The sequence below is a fragment of the Lepidochelys kempii genome, chromosome 18, assembly GCF_965140285.1.
Source record: "Lepidochelys kempii isolate rLepKem1 chromosome 18, rLepKem1.hap1, whole genome shotgun sequence".
Classification (NCBI taxonomy): domain Eukaryota; kingdom Metazoa; phylum Chordata; order Testudines; family Cheloniidae; genus Lepidochelys; species Lepidochelys kempii.
In genome coordinates this window covers 7801155-7824724 of record NC_136397.1, presented here as the reverse complement: position 1 = coordinate 7824724, position 23570 = coordinate 7801155, and the positions used below count along the sequence as shown (strand labels likewise).

Here is a 23570-nt window from a genome sequence, read left to right as displayed (position 1 = left end):
ATCTGCCGGCGGCCTCTCCCAATGTGGCCTCCCATTGGCTCTCTCTGCCCTCTCGCGCTCCCAATGTGGCTTCCCATTGGCTCCATCGCTCCTCAGCGGTTCAGCCCCTCCCCATAGGCCCTTCCATTGTCTCCCTACTTAGCCACTCCCAGTATGGCCGCCTAGTCTCGGCTCTGTGGTCTTTAGGGAAAGCAGCGTCCTTTCCTGTTCCGTCGCGGTGGCCTGTGGGATTGTGGCGGCCCGTTTCGCGGTGGGTGTCCACGCCCAAGATGGCGGCGGCCGTAGTCGGCGTCTCCTTGAAGCGCCGCGTGCCCGCGGTGACCCTGTGGGCGGCCGCGCGGCAGGTGAGGGGGGCCCGGCGGGCGGATACGTCAGGGAGCGGGTCGGGGGCTGGGCCCAGAGGGGGGGAGGTGGGGAGCTGCCAGGGGGCTGTGAGGGGAAAGGGGGCGGAGGGAATCCAGGAGTGAAGAGTCTCCTGGGTGCCCTGCCTGGGTCTCCTGCCCCCATCGCGCCTCTGCCAGGCCCCCCCTCATCGCCCCCTGGGAGTGGGTTGGGGGCTCCCCCGTCATCGTCACTGACTTAACGTCTGATCTTGGGCAAATCATTTCCCCTTTCAGTGCCTCAGTTTCTCTCTCTGTGAAATAGGGGCGGGCGCTGCGAGGCTGGGTAGATTTGGGGCCACCAGGGACACGTCGGTGACTTTGGTGACAGCTGTTCTGTTTGGCTAAACATGAGGTTTTTGAGAGGCACGTGAATCATTTTTAAAGTCCTCTAGGTTGGTCATGGTGCTCTCTACCGATTTATGCCAAAAATATATGAGTAAGTAATGGACATCTAGATAGGCTACGCCCTGTAGACGTTATATGTGGTGGTTACGCTACCCAAAATTGGATCTGTAATTCTCCTCTGATGTTAGCAGTGTTGGAAACTGTAGCAGGTATGTGGGTAAGGGGTAAGTATTATCTCTGTCTGTTTAATTAGAAAATGAAAATGCTGAGGTGGACGCCTGTTGAAGGCAACACAGTAAGTCAGTGGTCGATCCTGGGCTCCTGACTACAGAAATCTTGCTTTAATCGCTAGGCAGCAAAATAAATCTCTTCCCAACCCAACATGTGTTGTCTAGAAAAATACTCAAAGGAAATCTAAGGGGCTGTGTTGTCATTGTTTGAGCATAGGCCTGCCGTGGAGCACAGACAGCAGCTGCAGCAGCACCCGCTGTTCAGGCCGTAGCCCCACGTATCAAGACGTTTGCCATCTACAGATGGGATCCAGACAAGCCTGGGGACAAGCCGCACATGCAGACCTATGAAATTGATCTGAATAAGTGAGTATGCATGTCAAATTATATGGATGCTGACCCCAGAGTGCTGCTCCACAGAGATGCCTTTTCCTCTGTTAGCTTTGGAGTGGTGTAAATCCTTTGAGACTCTAGACGTGGGTTTAATTTAGTCACTCTGTAGCTGTTAATTAAAGGTCATAGCAGCTGTATTAGTTTTACATGATCATTCAAGCTATGTTAGGATGATCACTTACCGCACAGACGTGTCTCAATCATGTTATAACAAGCTTGATTTTGCCAGTGTAGATGGGACCAGATAATGTTGTCACCAGGTAAAGGAAGTAAAGGTACAACCATGTAGTACAATTCCTTTAGCCTGATGGTAACACAGGGCCAGAACGTGATAAGTAGAACTGTGTCCAGAGGAGTCCAACACAGGTGTCTCTCAAGATGATTAAAAGGATAGTTCAATTTCAGAATGTACATGAGACCCTCAAATGTCCCCAAGCCATACTAGAAACGCAAACACATCCAAGGTTTTAACATGTTTTGGAATACATGATAAAGTTTCCATGTATATTCCAAAGTGGAACCATGCTGCATGTACAGCTCATGCTGGTATATCAAGAGAAGGATCCAGCAGAAATTATGGAGGTTACATCAGCTCCTCTCAAAGTGAGCATGTGTGCCTGCCATTTATCACTTGGGTTTGCAGCTTGGGGTTGTATTAGAGATGCTCAAGTGGTAGCTGTGGCCAAGAACAGTTTTTCCCTCTGCAGTTAGCAAGAAGTGTGCAGCCTTTTCTCTGGGATGTAGGAAGGAACCTTCGTACAAACACCTGTGCCTCTGTTTCCTCAGGATCCATTGCACACTACTTGGGGTCCATTTAAGTCTATTCTGAAATTCTAAACTAATGCAGAACGTAGCCACATGCTTATTAAAAAAAAATCTTGCGGAGAGAGCTGACTCTGTTGCTACTCTGTAGCCAGCATTGGTTTCTGACTAGTTTCTGGGTGGAATTTTGTTTCTTACCTATTACATAAACCTATTTATTACATACTTGAATGATTTTGAGACCTAGCTTTCCTTATGTATTATCGCCTCATTTATGCTTAATGAGGACACTGAAACTCATAATAATAAACTCATAATTGATTTAAAGGGGAGGAGCCTGTAGCAAGGTCATTTACAATGAAAGCCTCCCCACTGTCCAACCCAGCCAGAGTTATTGATCTTTGGGGCACAGTGCGAAGCTCATCTGGTTTTTTGGTGGCTTCGTACCCCCCCAGGAATTTTGGTGAGGGGGTGTATTAAAGCACATGGGGTAGTATCTGTGTTTTATTTGATTGGGTGATATATATTTTGTCACTTGGGATTGGTTTAAATGGGCAAGCTATTGTATTTAGAATTTTTATCCTTAGTATATTTGATAGGCACTTCCTAATAGAAATGCGAAGAATAAAAAATCCAGTTTTTGTAGGATCTGTGTTCTGTAACAACAGACATATAGGCTGATAACTGGGGGGTGCAGATACTGCTCCTCAAATAAGGAAATGAATCTCTTCAGAATTTCATCAGGAGCAAAGAGGGAGTTGTTGCAAACAAGGTCAGACAAGTAACTTTGTTTCCAGAATCTAATGTGTGAAAAGAGTGGAAAGGAAATAGCTGGGCTGTGGGGAATATGCAGGTTTATTAAAGTGACTGGTTTCCATTATAGGTGTGGGCCTATGGTACTTGATGCGCTGATCAAGATAAAAAATGAGATGGACTCCACTCTGACCTTCCGCAGATCATGTAGGGAAGGTGAGGTGCTCTTTTTATAATTAATTATAAAATCAGTTATGTTGTGGATCATTTGACACACTGGGTTCTGAGAAGATACTCATCTAAACAAAAGTGGATGATGAGAGTGGATATCCTATGTCCAGAAGAACAACTCAGGATAGACCTTAGTATAGGGTGACCAGACAGCAAGTGTGAAAAATCGGGACGAAGGTGGGGGTAATAGGAGCCTATATAAGAAAAATACCCAAAAATCGGGACATCTGGTCACCCTACCTTCATATACTATACTGCCTCTGTTGCTATTAAGTACAGGGCACTTGACATCTGTCAGGTTCAAGTGCTAGGCTCATTCATAGAGGAAAGTTATCAAATAACTTTGTTTCAATCTCAGTACATCAGTCAAAATTATTGCTCCTGAGTTTTGTTTTGTTTGCTGCGAATGTTTGAAGGATTTTTCACTCTTGACCAGGTTAAATAATTAGCGTCGGGGGAAAATCAACCTTGATGATTTTAAAAGCCACTTCTGTTGTGTTCCTTTGTGTGTGCTAGAATGCAGGAGGGTAATTGGCCAAGAATTGTTTCTGGTTTTGCAAATATTTCATATACTATAAGTCCAGAAGGGACCACTGTGTTCATCTAGCCTGACCTCTAATAGAACACACGCTTCCCTGAATTAATTCCTGTTAGAATTAGAGCAGATCTTTTAGAAAAACATCCAATCCTGATTTTAAAATGTCCAGTGATGGAAAATCCACCATAATCCTTGGTAAATGGTTCCAGTGGCTAGTTGCCCTCGCTGTTCCATATTTGCAGATTATTTCTAGTCCGAATTGTCTAGCTTCAACTTCCATCCATTACCTTTGTCTGCTAGATTGAAGAGCCATCCCTCTAATATCAAATTTCTGTTCCCCATGTAAGTAATTATACACCTTAATCAAGTCATCCCTTAGTCTATTCTCTTTGATAAATTAAGTAGGTAGAAGTCTTTGAGTCTCACTGTAAGGCTTTTTTCCCAATCTTTCAGTCATTTTTTCAGCTCTTCTCTGAACCCTCTCCAATTTTTCCAATGTTCTTCTTGAAATGTGGACACCAGCACTGGACAGAGTATTCCGGTAGCAGTCACCTGAGTGTAAAATACAGGGGTAATATAACCTCTCTACTTGTAGTTAATATTCTCCTGTTTATACATCCAAGGATTACGTTAGCCCTTTTAGTCACAGTGTCGCACTAGGAGATGAGGTCCCTTCTAACCCTATGATTCTATGTAAGTATCATGTGCAGCTGATTATACATCATGACCCCTAGTCTTTTTCAAAGTCCCTGCTTCCCAGAGTAGCCCTTTATCCTTTAAATGTGGCCTAGGCTCTTCGTTCTTAGGTCTTTGATTTGACTGTCTTGAAACACACATGCTGTTCTCTTGCGCCGAGCTTACTAAGTGATGCAGATCGCTCGGTATCATTTACCTATCTTGTCATTATTTACCATTCCACCAATCTTTGTGTAGTCTACAAACTTTATCAGTTCTCTTTTTCTTCCTGGGCTTTGATAAAAATATTGAATAGTGTTGGGCCAAGAGCCAGTCTCCTGTGGGACCCTCTAGAAACACTCCCAGTTGATGGCAATTTCCCATTCACAATTACTTTTTGAGATCTATCAGCTAGCCAATTTTTTATCCATTTAATGAGTACCATGTTGATTTTGTAGCTTCTCTGTTATCCAGCCTAGCTTCTCTTGCTCAGTCCCAGGGTGAGACCATAATTCTGTTGGTAACGTCAGTGTGCTGACCTGGGAACAGTTGTGCTGTGCTGGCATGGGACAGAAAGATGGGTTGAAAGGGGGCAGAGTCCTCATTTTTAACTAATTATACAAGGTTGGAAATAAAAACCAGAAACAAATGGAAGGGGAATAGATTTCTGTTTAGTCTCAAGTACTACAATCTTTTCCCCAGAACTGTCTAAAAGACATCTGGTTTTAAATGTTGTTGCCCAGTATTGACTCTGGATATCACAACGAGGAATTTCACACTGCAGTTGCTTTCAGAATCTGGTGTTGAGGAAACAAATACCTAAGAGGTGGTGCTTACTCTCAGTTCAGTTCCCTATGCATTTGGAAGTAGTTGCTTTGAATATTGTTCTTTAAAAGTTTAACAGTCCCATATCGTGTTGGGCTGACCTAATATATGTCCTCTTCTGCCACAGACATTGTTTTGCTCTCCAGTCCCTATTGATAGCTTGCTGGGCTGTCAGGGTGAGGGTGCAGGAATTCCACACCAGATCCAACTAGTGGTCCAGCTAGTCCAGTACCCTGTCTAAAAGTGGCCAGTATCACATGCTTCTGAGAACAGTTCAAGAATCCGCATAATAGAATAAACAAAGGAAGCTCCTTAACCTGTTAGTTACTGTTTGGCTTATCCCCTAAACCTGGGCTTTATGCCCCTTAAAATTTTTGTGTCCGTATAAAAAGTGAATCCCTCTTTGGAACACTAAATCTCTTCGTCTCGGTGATATTTGGGACAGGTTCCACAGAATCTATTACCAGTGCAAAAAAGTGTTTCCTTTTGTTAGGCTTAAAATGGTTGCTTTTCAGTTTCGCTGGCTTTCCCGTTGTTCTTCAATTGTGGAAAGATAAATAGCAGCGTCCAATATACCTTCTGTATACCATTCATTATTTTATAATCTTCTGTCATGTCTCTTTTCTAAGCTATGCCATCCCAATTTGTTTCAATCTTCCCCTGTATCGAAGTTCACTGTGCCTTCAGTCTTCTTTGGTTTTTGGGTCACCTGTGTTAGGCCCCCTTCTGTTTTTGCTACATCCCTTTAGGGATGGAGTGACCAGATCTGAACACAGTATTCCAGCTGCGGGGGTGTGATGGATTTTATATAAAGATACTATAATCTTAATAGTTTCCATTCCATTCTTTGTAGAGCCTCAAATATGTTTTGCTTGCGTGTGTTTTTTGAACACTGCTCCAGATTGCACAGAAACTTCCAGGGAGCTGTCCACAGTTACACCCAAATCTATTTCCTGCATGGCTACAGCTTGGTAATGTGTAGGTGTAGTTCATATTACTCGTTCCAATGTGCATTACCTTACCTTTGTCAACCCTGAATTTGCCAGCTTCTGCTACAGACGCAACGTAGTCATCTCTTGATGGAAGTCTGATGGAGCCTGTTTCATTGTTAAACAGTGACACTTCTGGCTGGCACAAGAGTGGCTTTGAATGAGATCCCAAGAGAATTCTGATCTTTCTTCTGGTAGAAGAGTGACAACTACACTAGCTTTTAAGATGGCATAATGGCTGGGGGAAAGGGGTAGTTTGGGGCAAGAAGGCCCCACCAAGAGGGTGAAAGGATACAAGTCCGATGCTCCATTGTCTCTTCTCTCCTTCTCAGGCATTTGTGGCTCCTGCGCTATGAACATCAATGGTGGGAACACCCTGGCCTGTACCAAAAGAATTGACACCAACCTTAGCAAGGTCTCCAAAATCTACCCTCTCCCCCATATGTATGTGGTAAAGGATCTCGTTCCGGTGAGTTTCTGCCTCTGTTGTGATTTGTGGGACCACGGATGACAGTGTTTCAGGCTATACCGTGGTTTTCAGGGATAGAGCAGCACGCTGCTGAGAGATCATTCCAAAATTCGTACCTTTATATAATGTCTTTCTAAAAAATTTTGTGACAGAACAATGAGAGCTGGGGCAGAGAGAGCTGAGTAACTGATTCCTTATTCCTGTAGCTTCATAGCCAGTGGTTACACCTGTTACTGTTAAATAGGAAGTGGGAAGTTAAAGGGGCAAATGCAACACTTATTTTGCCTGAATGTGCGTACAGAATGTCTGATCTCTTGCTAGTACAAATCATAGTAAATAGTTAATAAAATAATTTTTGTCTTTTTGTTTAAACTCAGGACATGAGTAACTTCTATGCTCAGTACAAAACCATTGAGCCTTACCTGAAGAAGAGGGATGAATCGAATCAGGGCAAAGAACAGTATCTGCAGTCTATAGAAGATCGTCAGAAACTGGTTAATACTCATGTTTTATTCCCCCCCACCCCGGTGCTTTAATTTCATCCATATAAGAATTAGGTTAGATATTTTAACAAGTCTGTCGTCGTACGTAAGTCAGGGCTGTTCCTTAGAGGTAGGTGCAGAGTGGAAGGTGCAATCATTTCACATCCCTGCTAGAATCCTTTCAGAGATTCCCTTATGTGGTGGGAATTGATTGGCTGGAATGTGGATTCTGTGGGTTTGTTTGCATGGGGAAACTAACTACATAGTGTTAGTTACCACAACTCCTATGGGTTGTAGTCTAACGTGATGGGAAAACAAGCAGTGTAGACACGGACTTAAACATCAGATCAGCTGTCTGCACTGAGGTTTTGTCTTCGCTGCCAAAGAAAAATGTTTTTGTGGTTTTTTGTTTTTGCTTTTTTTATATCAAGATAACATGCATTAGATCTCTGTGATTTTACAGCGAGGTGAGACTAGGCTTTGTAGGTATTACCTTGACGTAGCTTGGTGTGGTCAACTCTATACCCCCTATCCAAGTTAGACCTCAGCTGACTACATCATGGTAAAAACAACAGTGCCTTGTTTCCACTAGGATTTTACAGGGAAATAGCTAATGCACGTTAGCTAGCTCAGTGTGAAAACACATGTTTTTGGCATTGTGGACATAGCCATGGTGTTAAGCCACAGTTAATATTGTATAAGGTACCATGAGTCTTTGTTGGTCATGTTTTAACACACTGTTGTTTTCCCAGGTAAGTAAGCCCTTTGGGGGCTTTACACTGTTGACAGCTAGGATTGAAGATGGGAGGGCCTTTAAAGAGATTTGCCCACTGGAAAAGTCTTGAAGGAAAAAAGAAAACATTTTGAGAGAAAACATTTTACATTGCCAGTAACTTTCTGTAGGTTTCCCCTTTTGCTACAGTTGGTGGAAAAATACAGGTTTTTTTCTCTTCACACCCCAGCCTGTCTGGAAAGATCCTGCTATCAAGTTATAATTTTGTGCTAGGGACATTGGTCTGTTGCTATGGCCAGTACCATGGTGTTGCATTTGCAATATCACTGCAGTATCAAGGAGGAGCAGATGGGCTAGGTTGTCCAAAGAAGTGAAAGAGGGCTTAGTTTGAACTGCAAATATTCCTTTTTTAAAAAACAAACAAACAAAACAACCCTAAGAAATTGTTTAAAAACATGTGAGAAATAACAGGATATAATTTCTAAAGGAATATCTGAAAATTTCCAGTGTTTCTGACATATGAAGCCATCATATGACTGCTAAAAATGTCAGTGGTACCATAAAATACCAGTACAGAAAAAGGTGTGTTTATCCAGCCTTGTACCAACTGGAAAGCTCTCTAAACCGGTGTTTCTAATCTTCATAAAAAGTCCAGTTTATAGTCCAGTTGGCGCGGGGCTGGCAGCCTCCCTACCTGGAGCTCCCCAGAAGCAGTGACATGTTCCTGCTGCTCCTAGGCGAAGGAGCAGCCACGAGGGGTTTGGTGTGTGGGAGGGGATGCAGTTCCTGGTCAATGGGAGCTGGAGAGCCAGCGTTCAGCACGGGGCAGGGGCAGCATGCAGAGCCGCCTGCCGCGCCTCCACTTAAGAGCAGCAGGGACAGTTCGCCACTTGTGGAGAGCCACCCAAGGTAAGCGCCCCCAGATCCAGCACCCCAAAGCCCCTACTGTGCACTTGTCCCGAGCCGCCACCCAAACTCCCTCCCGGAGCCCATGTCCTGCATCCCCTCCCACGCCCCAAACTCCCTCCCTCTTAGTTAACTGGAATTTTTCACTTACCGGCACCCCCCATTCCCCCAGCATGCCAGATAAAAAAGCTTTTACTGTACGTTGTTTAACAAAAACCCCAGAATTTCCCATCCAAAGGTCTGAAAGTCTGGATTAGGGTATGGAAAAGATGCCATGGTGCCATCTGTATATGGGATGATTAAATTAAAAGTCCTGTCAGCTTTCCTTTTATAAAGTGACATCCATTTGAAATCTCATCAGTTTAAAAAAAATGAATTAAAAGTCTTTTCAGTTGCTATATAGTGCTGGAGTCTGATACTACCAATGTTTCGGGTTTTGCTGTTTTTTCTAAAAAAAATTCTTATCTTGCTTTATGAAAACCTACACAAAGCAAAACTGACCAGGCACGATGTGGTGTCAAATGCACAAAGTAAACTGAAAAAACAAAACATTTTTCTCAAATCTTTTATTTCTTGTAATCTCGGGTATTACTACTAACTGCTAAAAGTTTTGAGAAAGAAGCTAATTTCAGTTTGACTTTGTCCTTTTAAGTCTTCCATAAATACATTGAATCCTTTTCTCCAGTCATACAGCACTTTTGCCACAAACTCTGATTAGCTTCTTGAAACTTAAGCTTCAATTTTTTAGGAAAATATAGTTGAAGTATTGAAAATGAGTTTGATACTTCCTACATTTGGAAGGATTTCACTGCAGTACAACCCATCTCTTCTCCTGTAGACTTATTTTATTGCTCCTCTTTGCTGATAAATTTATTCTTGTATTTTTAATTCAAAACCTTCAGAATTGCAGTCCTGTGCAAATAGGGTTCATTCTTTAAAAGGGGAGCCCAGTTAGAGTGTATCCCCAAGAAGCAATACTCAGAAATTAAGTTTAAATCAGATCAAGCAACAACCTTTAACTTGAGGTGGGGGGAAGGACATAGAGGACCCTCTTACAAAAATGACCCTATTACTTTTATTTTTTCTTACTTATCAGAGGACTACTTATTCCTGACTTGTGTTCATCCATAGTCTACGCTTGGGAGTTCTACTATGAAATAATGGACTATTGTGTTCCTAGCTACAGGCGTTGTGTCCACACTGGCCTAGAGGTCCAGTGCCATACTGTATAGTACATCTCCTTTTTTTCTTTTTTTTTTCTCTCAGTGTCCCTAATAAATGGAACTCTGAACAGTCAGGATACGATAATTGTCTGTTTTCATATAATGTGCCGGATCCTGTGATGCTCCAGCAAATAGTTAAAGGAAAAACACAACTCCAGTGTTTTGTATATAGAAGTGGCTTCATGCTGTGGCTGGGAGAGCAGGGATGGTATGACTGCCCTAAGTTGTATTTGTGGATCTGTTCAAAACACATGGTAAAATACCACTTCTGTTCTTTAGTGGTTTTGCCCTCCTTTTTTGGTAGCCTTCACTATTTCCTTCTCCTCCTGGGAATGTTGACTTGAGCTATGATCAGCTCTTGATGCTTCCATGCTTTTCCTTACAAGCCCAGTGTGGCCTGCTTGAAACAAGCTGTTGGAATGTAAGCATTGTTTTCTCTTCCACTTCTCCTACTCCCCCACTATTTTCATTGCCCCCTCCCTCCACAAAGAATCTTATTACAATACAGCCAGAAGTAAAGGATCCCTGGCTTCCTGTTTCGAAGCACCAACTGACAGTAATCTCTCTGCAAGTGCAGAAACTGGTCCTTTGCCACACTTCGCATGGGAACATATGGAAGTAGGAAGTCACAAGGGGGAAGAGGGTGGCCAGGGAAGCACATGTCTGTGAAGATCACCTTTCAGAAGAATTGTTTCATAGATAATGTCGTGCATTGCTGGCTCTCCTTTCTCCCGTTTGTATTCAGGACGGACTCTATGAGTGCATTCTGTGTGCCTGCTGCAGTACCAGCTGCCCCAGTTACTGGTGGAACGGAGACAAATACCTGGGCCCTGCAGTGCTTATGCAGGTAAGAAGAAGGTAACTGCTGTGTCGTGGGGGAGGGGCGGGGCGGGGGCAGGGCGGCATGATGGTGTTTGATAAAACAGGGTTGTTGAGTTACTTTCTGGCACTTCCCCTTTTTTCTGAAGCCAGTGGAAATGTGCAATGTGGCACTGTAAATCCTTTTAAGGGGGTCTTGTTTACTCAGAGCTCAAGAGCAAGGGGATTTAGTAAATAACCTTAAATATATTAAAACACTATAAAATATATTTGACACTAAACTGGGAGGAGTGGTGGATACGCTGGAGGGTAGGGATAGGATACAGAGGGACCTAGACAAATTGGAGGATTGGGCCAAAAGAAATCTGATGAGGTTCAACAAGGACAAGTACATAGTCCTGCACTTAGGACGGAAGAACCCAATGCACCACTACAGACTAGGGACCGAATGGCTCGGCAGCAGTTCTGCAGAAAAGGACCTAGGGGTGACAGTGGACGAGAAGCTGGGTATGAGTCAGCAGTGTGCCCTTGTTGCCAAGAAGGCCAATGGCATTTTGGGCAGTATAAGTAGGGGCATTGCCAGCAGATTGAGGGATGTGATCGTTCCCCTCTATTTGACACTGGTGAGGCCTCATCTGGAGTACTGTGTCCAGTTTTGGGCCCCGTGCTACAAGAAGGATGTGGAAACATTGGAAAGAGTCCAGCAGAGGGCAACAAAAATGATTAGGGAACTGGAACACATGACTTATGAGGAGAGGCTGAGGCAACTGGGGATGTTTAGTCTACGGAAGAGAAGAATGAGGGGGGATTTGATAGCTGCTTTCAACTACCTGAAAGGGGGTTCAAAAGAGGATGGCTCTAGACTGTTCTCAGTGGTAGCAAATGACAGAACAAGGAGTAATGGTCTCAAGTTGCAGTGGGGGAGATTTAGGTTGGATATTAGGAAAAACTTTTTCACTAGGAGGGTGGTGAAACACTGGAATGCGTTACCTAGGGAGGTGGTGGAATCTCCTTCCCTAGAAGTTTTTAAGGTCAGGCTTGACAAAGCCCTGGCTGGGATGATTTAGTCGGGGATCAGTCCTGCTTTGATCAGGGGGTTGGACTAGATGACCCTTCCAACCTTGATATTTTATGAAAATAAATTTTGAAAAGTCAGTAGCCCCACACGGGGATGCACCTCTCTCTAATCCTGTGTAATTCATCCCCAGTTAGTGTTGGTTATTCACTCGAAGCCCTGCTTGTTGTGAACAGTGTGGATGGGGCATGATACAGATGTTATGAAAGGCCTTGTGATACTACTTAAGGGTTAGGTAATGAGCGTTTTTCATTATCTAACAGCCTGAAGAGCAGTAAGGCACAAATAGAAGGTATCTTGTTTTTCCACTGCTTACCAGAGGCTGGCTTGCTCTTCTGGATGATGCACATAGACTAACTGGGTCATGTTCTTTACTGTCCTTTAGAGATCCCCTTTTTTTTTCCTCATTCCAAAGAAGGGTATTAAACCCACTTCCTGGCTTGTTCCAAAAGATCAGTGGGTCAGTACTGAATATAATACATTGTAGAGAGAGAGAGACTGAGCGCAAGATAGAAAGCCAGGAATTCCTGAGTTCAAATTCCAGCTCTGAGACTCTCTCTCTGTGACTATGATATTTTCTCTAATTTTTCTCCCTCAGTTTCCTTGCCTGTGATGTTAAAATGATAGTAATACTTGCTTACCTCACATGGGTGTTCTGAGCAAATAACACTTTCTAAAGTGCCTTGAAGATGAAAACTACTTAGTAGTTTTCATCTTCATCTTACCTGTCATGTTAATGCACTGAGCATATTGCACTGGCAGAGGAAGCAAATTAATCACTGTTCCATTGATGAAAGATCACATTAGCTATTGCAACAATTTCCAGATATTTTAACTAATTACTTCCAATAACAATTGCACCCAAGATTTTAAAGAAGTAGTTGGATTTTTGCAGCATATTAAAGGAAGTGATTTAGACTCCGCCCTGAAAGCCTTAAGTTAAATCATGCTTTTGATATGTATCTTTAATCAAATGCTTTTTTCCAAGTATGGAAGGATACAGCATGCCCAGTAACGCTCTGCTTTTCAGGCATATCGCTGGATGATTGACTCCAGAGATGACTACACAGAAGAACGTCTGGCACAGCTTGAGGACCCATTTTCCCTCTACCGCTGTCATACCATCATGAACTGCACACAGACTTGCCCCAAGGTACGTATCCCTCTGACAGCATGTACCCCTATGTTCACCCCTTTTTCAACACTATGATAAATTTCGTACAAAGTATGCCTTGTGAGGTATCATTTGAAAACTCATAATTTACTGATCATTATTGTTCTGGTAAAATATGTGGTGGTGATGTATATAAAGTTATAGGATTCTGCTGTATGATATTAACACAGCAATGTTCCAAGTCTGGGGAAGAGTCAAACCAGTTCCCCAGAGACACAAGTTTAGCCGACACCTCAGCCAGATGTCAGCAAGATCAAATGGACTATCACCTGATTAAGTGGCCACCCTTTGGCAGGAAAGAGGATGTGGGCAAAAATCTACATCTTGACAAAAAGAAACAGCTGGGGGTTCTGTCCACACAGACTTTGTCTCCTGAACCTCAGCTGGAGATGATCCTCAAAGAGGAGAAAGAGTTCTAAAAAGAGATAGGAGATGCCCCAAATTATCTGTTCCTCCTTTCTACCCACGGTTTCCATAACACCTGAAGAACAAATTAAACAGCTTCGGACTGGGGGAGGGATCTTGGCTGAAAGATTCAGGCTTTGTCTACACAGGCAAGTGAAAGACACCACTTTTGTCATTCAGAGATGTTTAAAAAAAAAAAAAACACTCCCGCCCCCGAAAGACAGAAGTTTTGTTGACAAGAAGTGCCGGTGTGAACAGCGCTTTGTAAAATGCTAATGCCACTCGTTTAAGGTGGAAGTTTCTCTCAGCAGGAGAGCTGCCGACAAGCAGTGGCTAGGCTGCACGTCTTTTAACAGCACAGCTGTGTCGCTAAACACTGCATAGTGTATATATAGCCTCAGTCATTACCTTCTTTCTACTGTTAATAAACTTGTCTTATTGTTTTATCTAGACCGGTGGTTCTCAACCTTTCCAAACTACTGTTCCTCCTTTCAGGAGTCTCAAGCTCGAGCCCTCTCCTTGGGGCTCAAGCGTGTATCTTAGCTTTGTGGAGCCCCAGGGAGTAGCCCTGCTTGGCACCCCTAATATAGGCCCTGCATTTGCGACACCTCCCCCCTCCCCCCAAAAAACCTGTCCTGTGACCTCCAGGTTGAGAAACACTGATCTAAATTAATTGACATATGTTAGGGGGCTTATTCCTTCACCCACTTACTTCCCTGGTCCTTCTCACATGAACAGAGAGCAACAATACCCGAAGTCCAAAGGTGCAAACAATTCAATGTTTATTGGGTTGAACTTCCAGCAAGCATGATTTCTGTTTCCTTCCTTAGTATCCTCCTTCCCAGTTCTGACACCACAGAGCCTTCCACCTGTGTCTCTGTTCCCATTCCTGCCCTTAGCAAAACATGATTCCAATTTTCCCCCCTTCCACCCACCCAACCACCCACTTCCTGATTGACTGCAGATTATATAGTAAAACTTGAGTTCTGCTTAGCTATACCTTAACCAATCATTTTCCTGAAATTTAACTAACCAATCCTAACATATTGTAACATGATTATGTAACCAATTATATCCCACCACCTTAATTAGTTTACACCCAGCAAAATTAATTATACAGCAGACAGAAACAATCACAGGGTATGTCTACACTACGAAATTAGGTCGAATTTATAGAAGTCGGTTTTTTAGAAATCGGTTTTATATATTCGAGTGTGTGTCCCCACAGAAAATGCTCTAAGTGCATTTACTCGGCGGAGCGCTTCCACAGTACCGAGGCAAGCGTCGACTTCCGGAGCGTTGCACTGTGGGTAGCTATCCCACAGTTCCCGCAGTCTCCGCTGCCCATTGGAATTCTGGGTTCAGATCCCAATGCCTGATGGGGCTAAAACATTGTCGCGGGTGGTTCTGGGTACATATCGTCAGGCCCCCGTTCCCTCCCTCCCTCCCCCCGTGAAAGCAAGGGCAGACAATCATTTCGCGCCTTTTTTCTGTGCGGACGCCATACCAAGGCAAGCATGGAGGCCGCTCAGCTCATTTTGGCAATTAGGAGCACATTAACCACCACACGCATTATCCAGCAGTATATGCAGCACCAGAACATGGCAACGCGATACCGGGCGAGGAGTCGACGTCAGCGCGGTCCCGTGAGTGATCAGGACATGGACACAGATTTCTCTGGAAGCATGGGCCCTGCCAATGCATGCATCATGGTGCTAATGGGGCAGGTTCATGCTGTGGAACGCCGATTCTGGGCTCGGGAAACAAGCACAGACTGGTGGGACCGCATAGTGTTGCAGGTCTGGGACGATTCCCAGTGGCTGCGAAACTTTCGCATGCGTAAGGGCACTTTCATGGAACTTTGTGACTTGCTTTCCCCTGCCCTGAGGCGCATGAATACCAAGATGAGAGCAGTCCTCACAGTTGAGAAGCGAGTGGCGATAGCCCTGTGGAAGCTTGCAACGCCAGACAGCTACCGGTCAGTTGGGAATCAATTTGGAGTGGGCAAATCTACTGTGGGGGCTGCTGTGATGCAAGTAGCTCACGCAATCAAAGATCTGCTGATATCAAGGAAAATGTGCAGGTCATAGTGGATGGCTTTGCTGCAATGGGATTCCCTAACTGTGGTGGGGCTATAGACGGAACCCATATCCCTATCTTGGCACCGGAGCACCAAGCTGCCGAGTACATAAACCGCAAGGGGTACTTTTCGATAGTGCTGCAAGCTCTGGTGGATCACAAGGGACGTTTCACCAACATCAACGTGGGATGGCCGGGAAAGGTGCATGATGCTCGCATCTTCAGGAACTCTGGTCTGTTTCAAAAGCTGCAGGAAGGGACTTTATTCCCAGACCAGAAAATAACTGTTGGGGATGTTGAAATGCCTATATGTATCCTTGGGGACCCAGCCTACCCCTTAATGCCATGGCTCATGAAGCCGTACACAGGCAGCCTGGACAGTAGTCAGGAGCTGTTCAACTACAGGCTGAGCAAGTGCAGAATGGTGGTAGAATGTGCATTTGGACGTTTAAAGGCGCGCTGGCGCAGTTTACTGACTCGCTTAGACCTCAGCAAAACCAATATTCCCACTGTTATTACTGTTTGCTGTGTGCTCCACAATATCTGTGAGAGTAAGGGGGAGACGTTTATGGCGGGGTGGGAGGTTGAGGCAAATCGCCTAGCTGCTGGTTACGCGCAGCCAGACACCAGGGCGGTTAGAAGAGCACAGGAGGGCGTGGTACGCATCAGAGAAGCTTTGAAAACCAGTTTCATGACTGGCCAGGCTACGGTGTGAAAGTTCTGTTTGTTTCTCCTTGATGAAACCCCCCGCCCCTTGGTTCACTCTACTTCCCTGTAAGCTAACCACCCTCCCCTCCTCCCTTTAATCATTGCTTGCAGAGGCAATAAAGTCATTGCTGCTTCACAGTCATGCATTCGTTATTCATCACACAGATAGGGGGATGACTACCAAGGTATCCCAGGAGGGGTGGTGGAGGAGGGAAGGAAAATGCCACACAGCACTTTAAGCACAGCACTTTAAAAGTTTACAACTTTAAAATTTATTGAATGACAGCCTTCTTTTTTTTGGGCAATCCTCTGTGGTGGAGTGGCTGGTTGGCCGGAGGCCCCCCCACCGCGTTCTTGGGCGTCTGGGTGTGGAGGCTATGGAACTTGGGGAGGAGGGCGGTTGGTTACAGAGGGGCAGCAGTGGCAGTCTGTGCTCCAGCTGCCTTTGCTGCAGCTCAACCATACACTGGAGCATACTGGTTTGGTCCTGCAGCAGCCTCAGCATTGAATCCTGCCTCCTCTCATCACGCTGCCGCCACATTTGAGCTTCAGCCCTCTCTTCAGCCCGCCACTTACTCTCTTCAGCCCGCCACCTCTCCTCCCGGTCATTTTGTGCTTTCCTGCACTCTGACATTATTTGCCTCCATGCATTCGTCTGTGCTCTGTCAGTGTGGGAGGACAGCATGAGCTCGGAGAACATTTCAGCGCGAGTGCGTTTTTTTTTCTTTCTAAGCTTCACTAGCCTCTGGGAAGGAGAAGATCCTGTGATCATTGAAACACATGCAGCTGGTGGAGAGAAAAAAAAAAGGGACAGCGGTATTTAAAAAGACACATTTTATAAAACAGTGGCTACACTCTTTCAGGGTAAACCTTGCTGTTAACATTACATACATAGCACATGTGCTTTCGTTACAAGGTCGCATTTTGCCTCCTCCCACCGCGTGACTGCCCCCTCAACCTTCCCCCCTCCCTGTGGCTAACAGCGGGGAACATTTCTGTTTAGCCACAGGCAAACAGCCCAGCAGGAATGGGCTCCTCTGAGTGTCCCCTGAAGAAAAGCACTCTATTTCAACCAGGTGACCATGAATTATATCTCACTCTCCTGAGGATAACACAGAGAGATAAAGAACGGATTTTGGTTGAATGCCAGCAAAGATACACTGCAATGCTTTGTTCTACAGTGATTCCCGAGTACGTGTTACTGGCCTGCAGTGGTAAAGCGTCCTACTATGAAGGACGAAATAAGGCTGCCCTCCCCAGAAACCTTTTGCAAAGGCTTTAGGACTACATCTAGGAGAACCGCAAATGCCAGGGCAAAGTAATCCTTTCACATGCTTGCTTTTAAACCATGTATAGCATTTTAAAAAGTACACTCACCAGAGGTCCCTTCTCCGCCTGCTGGGTCCAGGAGGCAGCCTTGGGTGGGTTCGGGGGGTACTGGCTCCAGGTCTAGGGTGAGAAACAGTTCCTGGCTGTCGGGAAAACCGGTTTCTCCGCTTGCTTGCTGTGAGCTATCTACAACCTCCTCATCATCATCATCTTCTTCGTCCCCAAAACCTGCTTCCGTATTGCCTCCATCTCCGTTGAAGGAGTCAAACAACACGGCTGGGGTAGTGGTGGCTGAACCCCCTAAAATGGCATGCAGCTCATCATAGAAGCGGCATGTTTGGGGCTCTGACCCAGAGCGGCTGTTCGCCTCTCTGGTTTTCTGGTAGGCTTGCCTCAGCTCCTTCAGTTTCACGCGGCACTGCTTCGGGTCCCTGTTATGGCCTCTGTCCTTCATGCCCTGGGAGATTTTCACAAAGGTTTTGGCATTTCGAAAACTGGAACGGAGTTCTGATAGCACGGATTCCTCTCCCCAAACAGTGATCAGATCCCGTACCTCCCGTTCGGTCCATGCTGGAGCTCTTTTGCGATTCTGGGACTCCATCATGGTCACCTGTGCTGATGAGCTCTGCATGGTCACCTGCAGCTTGCCACGCTGGCCAAACAGGAAATGAGATTCAAAAGTTCGCGGTTCTTTTCCTGTCTACCTGGCCAGTGCATCTGAGTTGAGAGTGCTGTCCAGAGCGGTCATAATGGAGCACTCTGGGATAGCTCCCGGAGGCCAATACCATCGAATTGTGTCCACAGTACCCCAAATTCGAGCCGGCAACGTCGATTTAAGCGCTAATCCACTTGTCGGGGTGGAGTAAGGAAATCGATTTTAAGAGCCCTTTAAGTCCAAATAAAGGGCTTCATTGTGTGGACGGGTGCAGGTTTACATCGATTTAACGCTGCTAAATTCGACCTAAAGTCCTAGTGTAGACCAGGGCACAGAACCAGACAGATTATACAGACAAACAATAGCAAAGTGGGAACTATAATGACAAAACAATACAGAAGTGAGGATTTCACATCCCAGCTATTGATAAGTGAGTTCTTGCCAGACAGGATGCTATCAAACTAAGTTTCCTTTTACATTTTCTAGGCACTTCCCTTTCTCTGGAGGTGATATGCACTATCAGGACAGGATTGTATTCCTAACAGCCCAATAGCACTTTATTTCAATGTGACTAGTTTGGAATGTGAGGACGTGACTGTTCACTTCCCAGCTTATGGCTGCCTCTGTTGCTTAGCCAAAGGCCTTAGCCTAAGCACAGGGCCTCAGACTGTCACAGTAAGAGAAGGCCCTTACACTGGCAGACTGATTTTGATTCTTTCTTTTATACCTCTATAACTAGCCAAGTGATAAGAATACACCTAAATTCTTAGAGTGTAGGCCTTTACAGACAGACCTGAATATCTATATCCTAACAACATACCCCCTGGAAGACCTCTGTATGCACCCAGGAGTACACATACTCCTGGTTGAGAACCACTGTGACTGGAGTCCCAGGGGAGCCAGCTGAGGTCGCTCGATTAGGGTGAACAGTAAAGAATGGGGCAGACAATCCCTGAAGCTGGTGGATATTCCAATACTTAGATTTACCAAGCCAGCACACAACAGCTTCTACAATACCTCACTGGTTACCCAGAAGCCAACAACACTGTTCCCTTAAAGCAACCCAGCCTCAGGCCTCCGCCCAGACACCCAAGTCAAATATGATGAGGATTACTGAAAATCTTATTCATCATATAAAAAATTCTACCAATCCCAAAGGATCAGACACATTACCTCCCAGGTTAATGAATATTCCAGATCTTACCCAAATAGATGCTTTCAGCCAGTTCTTATTAACTAAACTAAAATTTATTAAAAAATAAGAGTATATTGGTTAAAAGATCAGTATACATACAGACATGAGTACAATTCTTGAGATTCAGATTCATAGCAGAGATGGGAGCTTTGTAGTTGCAAAGAGCTCTTTCAGAATTAGTTCATAGCTTATATTCCGATATATATTCAGGGTGGTCCAGTCAGGAATCTCAGCCTTGTGGCTTAAGCTTCCCTTGCATGAAGTCTCAAGCAGAATCTGAGATATAATAAAAGGATTGGGACCCATAACATCTCTATATAGTTTCAGGCCTTCTTGTAACAGCTCGGAGTCCTTCAGTGAACAACAGGCAATTATGGAGACTTTTGAAGTAGATCCATTTCCTAAGCATCACTGGTAATTATCTACACAGATTAACATAAGGCAATTGCCTGTTTTTCCACCATTCACAGATGATTTGCTATACATTTCAAGGAGAGATGAATATAGGATATCCTATGTTTACAGTTCATTTAAATGTTAAGATGTCCTTTTGATCTCTGAATTCACAATACAGCATAGCCAGGGACTGTTTGATTACATTGTTAACCTCTACCAATATATATGTAAACACACACAAACACAAAAGTTATCTACTAATGTGTCTTTAAGAGTTGGATTTGTATCATTTATCCTGCGGGATGTTTAACCCTTTCTGGTCATGCGTCACAAACCACTGATCTAGACCGGGGTGTTTGGATTGAAGTGTTTGGGAAGCTCCATTTAGGATAACAAGATCTGTGCATCTCATTTTCTATTAATAACATGACAGACTTTATATGAGCTTGTGTTGCCCAGTAGAGGGCTGGGCAGTACAAGGTGTTCATTTCTTGGGGGAAAGTCCGGGACTGGGAATTTGCTGGTGTTGCTCTGCTGTGTAATTCAAAGGTGGCTGGCCATAGCACCCTTCACAGTATAACAGGGAGTAACTTACATGCCGGAGGCTGTGTGTGATCAAATCAGGAGTGGTAGCTCTCACAACAAAGCAGTGTAAAAAGCATCCCAGGTTGGAGAACTGAGGGGATACAGCTGATCACCGGGTCAGATTGTGCCCTGGGTAAGGTCACACCCTCCCTGCCTGATCTCACTGCTAGGATGTTTGCAAAGATGATGTGCGGTGGGAGCAGGTGAGTAGAGTCCCATGTAGGTTGTTAGACGATCAGGTTGAGGAATGAGAGCGCATCAGGCTGAACAAAACTTTAAACTTGCCCTCTGAAATGTGCTGTATGTTCTTGTGTGTGAACAATCAGCTGCTGCACTTGTATAGCAATAAGTGAAACCTTTCATGGAATGGAACGGTGACTGAAGCTCACTGTTTGTATTACAAGCAATTGTGACATCTCTTCTCCCTCACCAGTGGGGGTCATAGGTGCAGGGGTACTTGCACTCAGTCTGTGGGCCCAATGACTGGGGTGCGAGCAAGAAAGTCTCTTGACTAACATGTTTGTGAAATGCTGGGATTTTTTCCTAGGAACATATGCACCCCCTTAGCAAGGGGCCTCATTATCTCCCACCCACCCTAAGAAAAAAATCCAGGAAAGAGTCTTATGAGCTCCAAGAAAAGGAGTACTAGTGGCACCTAAGAGACTAACCAATTTATTTGAGCATGAGCTTTCGTGAGCTACCGGATGCAAGACTCCAGAAAGTCTTGAAAGCTGCCTTCTTAGGGGATATTTGCCATGCACTTCAACTCAATTAGGCACAATTAGTAATCTCTGCTTCAGAGATTAGGGCTATAATAGCAGTGGGAGGTGCAGGTAATGACTGCAGTGCCTTCACTGAGTTGTGGTAGGCGAGGGAAGTCTATCATGGTTCTAAATATTGGTGTTAGACCATCAAGAGCAGTACGTTTATCCTCTAAATAAGTATCTGTTCATATTCCTGCCATTCAGGGTATCATTGAAGTGCTATATAGTGTGTGAGTGTGTGAAGACGCTAAAGTGGGCTTCAGCTATGTCTGGGAATTGTAATGCAGTGGGAGCCTGTTACCAGGGCCAGTTTAGGTAGCTCCCAGTTTGCTTGTTAATAATGTGCAGATCACTACATTCAGAACCATGGGAATGAATTTTTCAAATCAAATCTGTGCAGAAAGTAAAATCTCCATCATGCAGTGACCTAGTGAGTTGTCATGGCAGATAATCAAGTTTGAAGGGGTCTAGCTCTCCTGCAAATAGTAGTAGTCTTTAACTCTACGTGGGTTGCATCTGGAAAGGTGTGAAATTCTTCCCTATAGCTTTTTGAAAACAGCAAAGAAATTGCTTCTAATCAGATTTACAACTGAAAGCCCACTACCTAGTAGGCAGGAGGCAAATGCCTGCTCCAGGACTACATAACTCTTGGAAGTAAGATTCTCAGGGATCATCCATCTCTACAAGTGCTGATCACTAAAACTCAGTGCTTCTGTGCGTATTAAATTGTGATTCCAGGTTACATTTATTGCTGACTTCTACAGAATGTAGGTAACTAGTTACATTTGGAGCTAGATCATCAGTTGATGTGAACTGATGTAGTTCCCTTGAAGTCACTGTTCATCTATACTAACAGAAGATCCTGTGTGCGTGTGCACAGGTGAGAGAGAGACAATTGTGTGAGCATTATAATGAAGCAGCTAATCATGGGTTTTGCGTTTCTTACCGGTATCTGACTTATTAGTTAATAATCACCATGTTTCAACCTAGACACTGTAACCCTGGGTCTTCCCTTGGTCATATCTGAATTCTCCATGATTAGCGGTCTGGCAGGGTGCTTGTGATTTTGCCCTTTTATGTTGAGATTAAGCATACTCATTTAGTTAGGCAGCACTACAGGATTATATAAAGTCCTTTCACGGCATGAATGGTGGCTCTACAATACAACAACAACAACATCCTTTGGAAAACTGAACAACCAGAAGCACGATGGTGTGCTAGAATCATTTTTGTGTTGTAGCCTGAAGTGCTTTTGCTTTCTATACCTCAGGTTCCATTTAAGATGCGGTTCTTTCTTTTCTCCTAGTTTTAAATAAAACATTAGGTTTTGTATCTTGACTCCAGTGAAACTTACACAGGAGACCATCTTGATTAGGCAAGCTCCTGCCTTCGGAGCCCATGTGAAAATACCTCCAAATGTATTGAGTACAACGCTGCTCCAACTTAATCAAGAGATCTTATCTCTCTGAGCCATTAGGTTTGTTGTCAGTCCCTTGAGTGGGTGCTTGTTAGGTCTTGCTGTATTCAGACCAAAAGATAACAAATCATTTTGTTTCTTAAAATGACATGGGCTGGTGCTAACAAATATATATTGTGGCCCAGGAAGGGGCTGCAAACATTTGAACGAGGGCCTTTTTTGGAGATTTTATCGGTCAGAATTGGGCACCGTTGCAGAGAGGCAGCTACCTGCTGGATATGTCCCCACTCAACCCACCTGGCTTGCCTCTTCCTCTCCTCTCCTCCCCCCACCCCCAGACATTGCTCCACTCCTTCCCTGAAAAGTTGGAATTGGGAGTGCAGTGACTTTGCATCATCTCACGTTATGGTATGCAGAGACATCCAGGATATTGCCTGTCTTGTCTGGGGTAGATCATAACTGAGTGGCTCCCCTGTGCACCATATCATGCGAACAACCAAAAGGAGACACCATACTGGGGCTTGCCATGGGAGCAGGTGGACTCTACTTTTATTTTTCAAAATGAGAAGGCGTGGATTTTGCAGCCCACACTCTGCCAGCTTGCCTCAGTGGGGCTGGCGTGGCTGTGAGCTTACAACACTAACCCACGTTGATGTAAAGGAAACTCTATTAAGTGTAGTGTTAATTTCTCTGTCTGCTAACTGTTACACTTTGTCTTTGTAGGGACTGAACCCTGGAAAAGCAATTGCCGAAATCAAGAAAATGATGTCAACTTACAAAGAGAAGGCAGTCAGCGCATAATGCTGTTTCTTAATCATAGACGTAAAACGCACATACTGTAGCTGAAGGTAATTTATATATGATTTAGAAAGAGGGTTCCAGCAGGGACTCATGTTTTCCAGAGATATGCATGTACAATAAATACTGTAAAGAACAAATAAGAGCTCCTACTATATTAATATAATTGAACCAACTTCTCTCTCTCCCCTGTGCCTCCTGGATGAATTTGTAAAGTCCAGCTGAAGTCTGAAA

At 44.5% G+C, this 23570-nt stretch overlaps 2 protein-coding genes across 2 annotated transcripts; one reads left to right on the top strand and one right to left on the bottom strand.

The window, feature by feature from the left end:
• The first annotated feature begins 217 nt into the window (after positions 1-217).
• On the top strand, positions 218-23479 carry SDHB (succinate dehydrogenase complex iron sulfur subunit B). Its single transcript, XM_073316327.2, has 8 exons — positions 218-344; positions 1176-1324; positions 2997-3082; positions 6457-6593; positions 6971-7087; positions 10683-10784; positions 12862-12984; positions 23262-23479. Exons 1-8 carry the CDS (start codon positions 270-272, stop codon positions 23337-23339), a joined length of 867 nt encoding a protein of 288 aa, XP_073172428.1. The 5' UTR covers positions 218-269; the 3' UTR covers positions 23340-23479.
• Positions 16397-18215, bottom strand: LOC144929536 (uncharacterized). The gene is made up of 2 exons (XM_078849303.1): positions 17575-18215; positions 16397-16983 (listed from the first exon to the last, which is right to left on the bottom strand). Exons 1-2 carry the CDS (start codon positions 18155-18157, stop codon positions 16463-16465), a joined length of 1104 nt encoding a protein of 367 aa, XP_078705429.1. The 5' UTR covers positions 18158-18215; the 3' UTR covers positions 16397-16462.
• Positions 23480-23570: the final 91 nt, after the last annotated feature.

Bases quoted from the DNA above. Each gene is read 5' to 3' on its own strand.
- SDHB (XM_073316327.2), top strand. From the start codon at position 270: ATGGCGGCGGCCGTAGTCGGCGTCTCCTTGAAGCGCCGCGTGCCCGCG. The intron at 6,594-6,970 runs GTGAGTTTCTGC...GTTTAAACTCAG, and splicing joins TGGTAAAGGATCTCGTTCCG to GACATGAGTAACTTCTATGC. The intron at 12,985-23,261 runs GTACGTATCCCT...TTGTCTTTGTAG, and splicing joins GCACACAGACTTGCCCCAAG to GGACTGAACCCTGGAAAAGC.
- LOC144929536 (XM_078849303.1), bottom strand. From the start codon at position 18,157: ATGCAGAGCTCATCAGCACAGGTGACCATGATGGAGTCCCAGAATCGC. The intron at 16,984-17,574 runs GTGAGTGTACTT...TCTCTCCACCAG, and splicing joins AGGCGGAGAAGGGACCTCTG to CTGCATGTGTTTCAATGATC.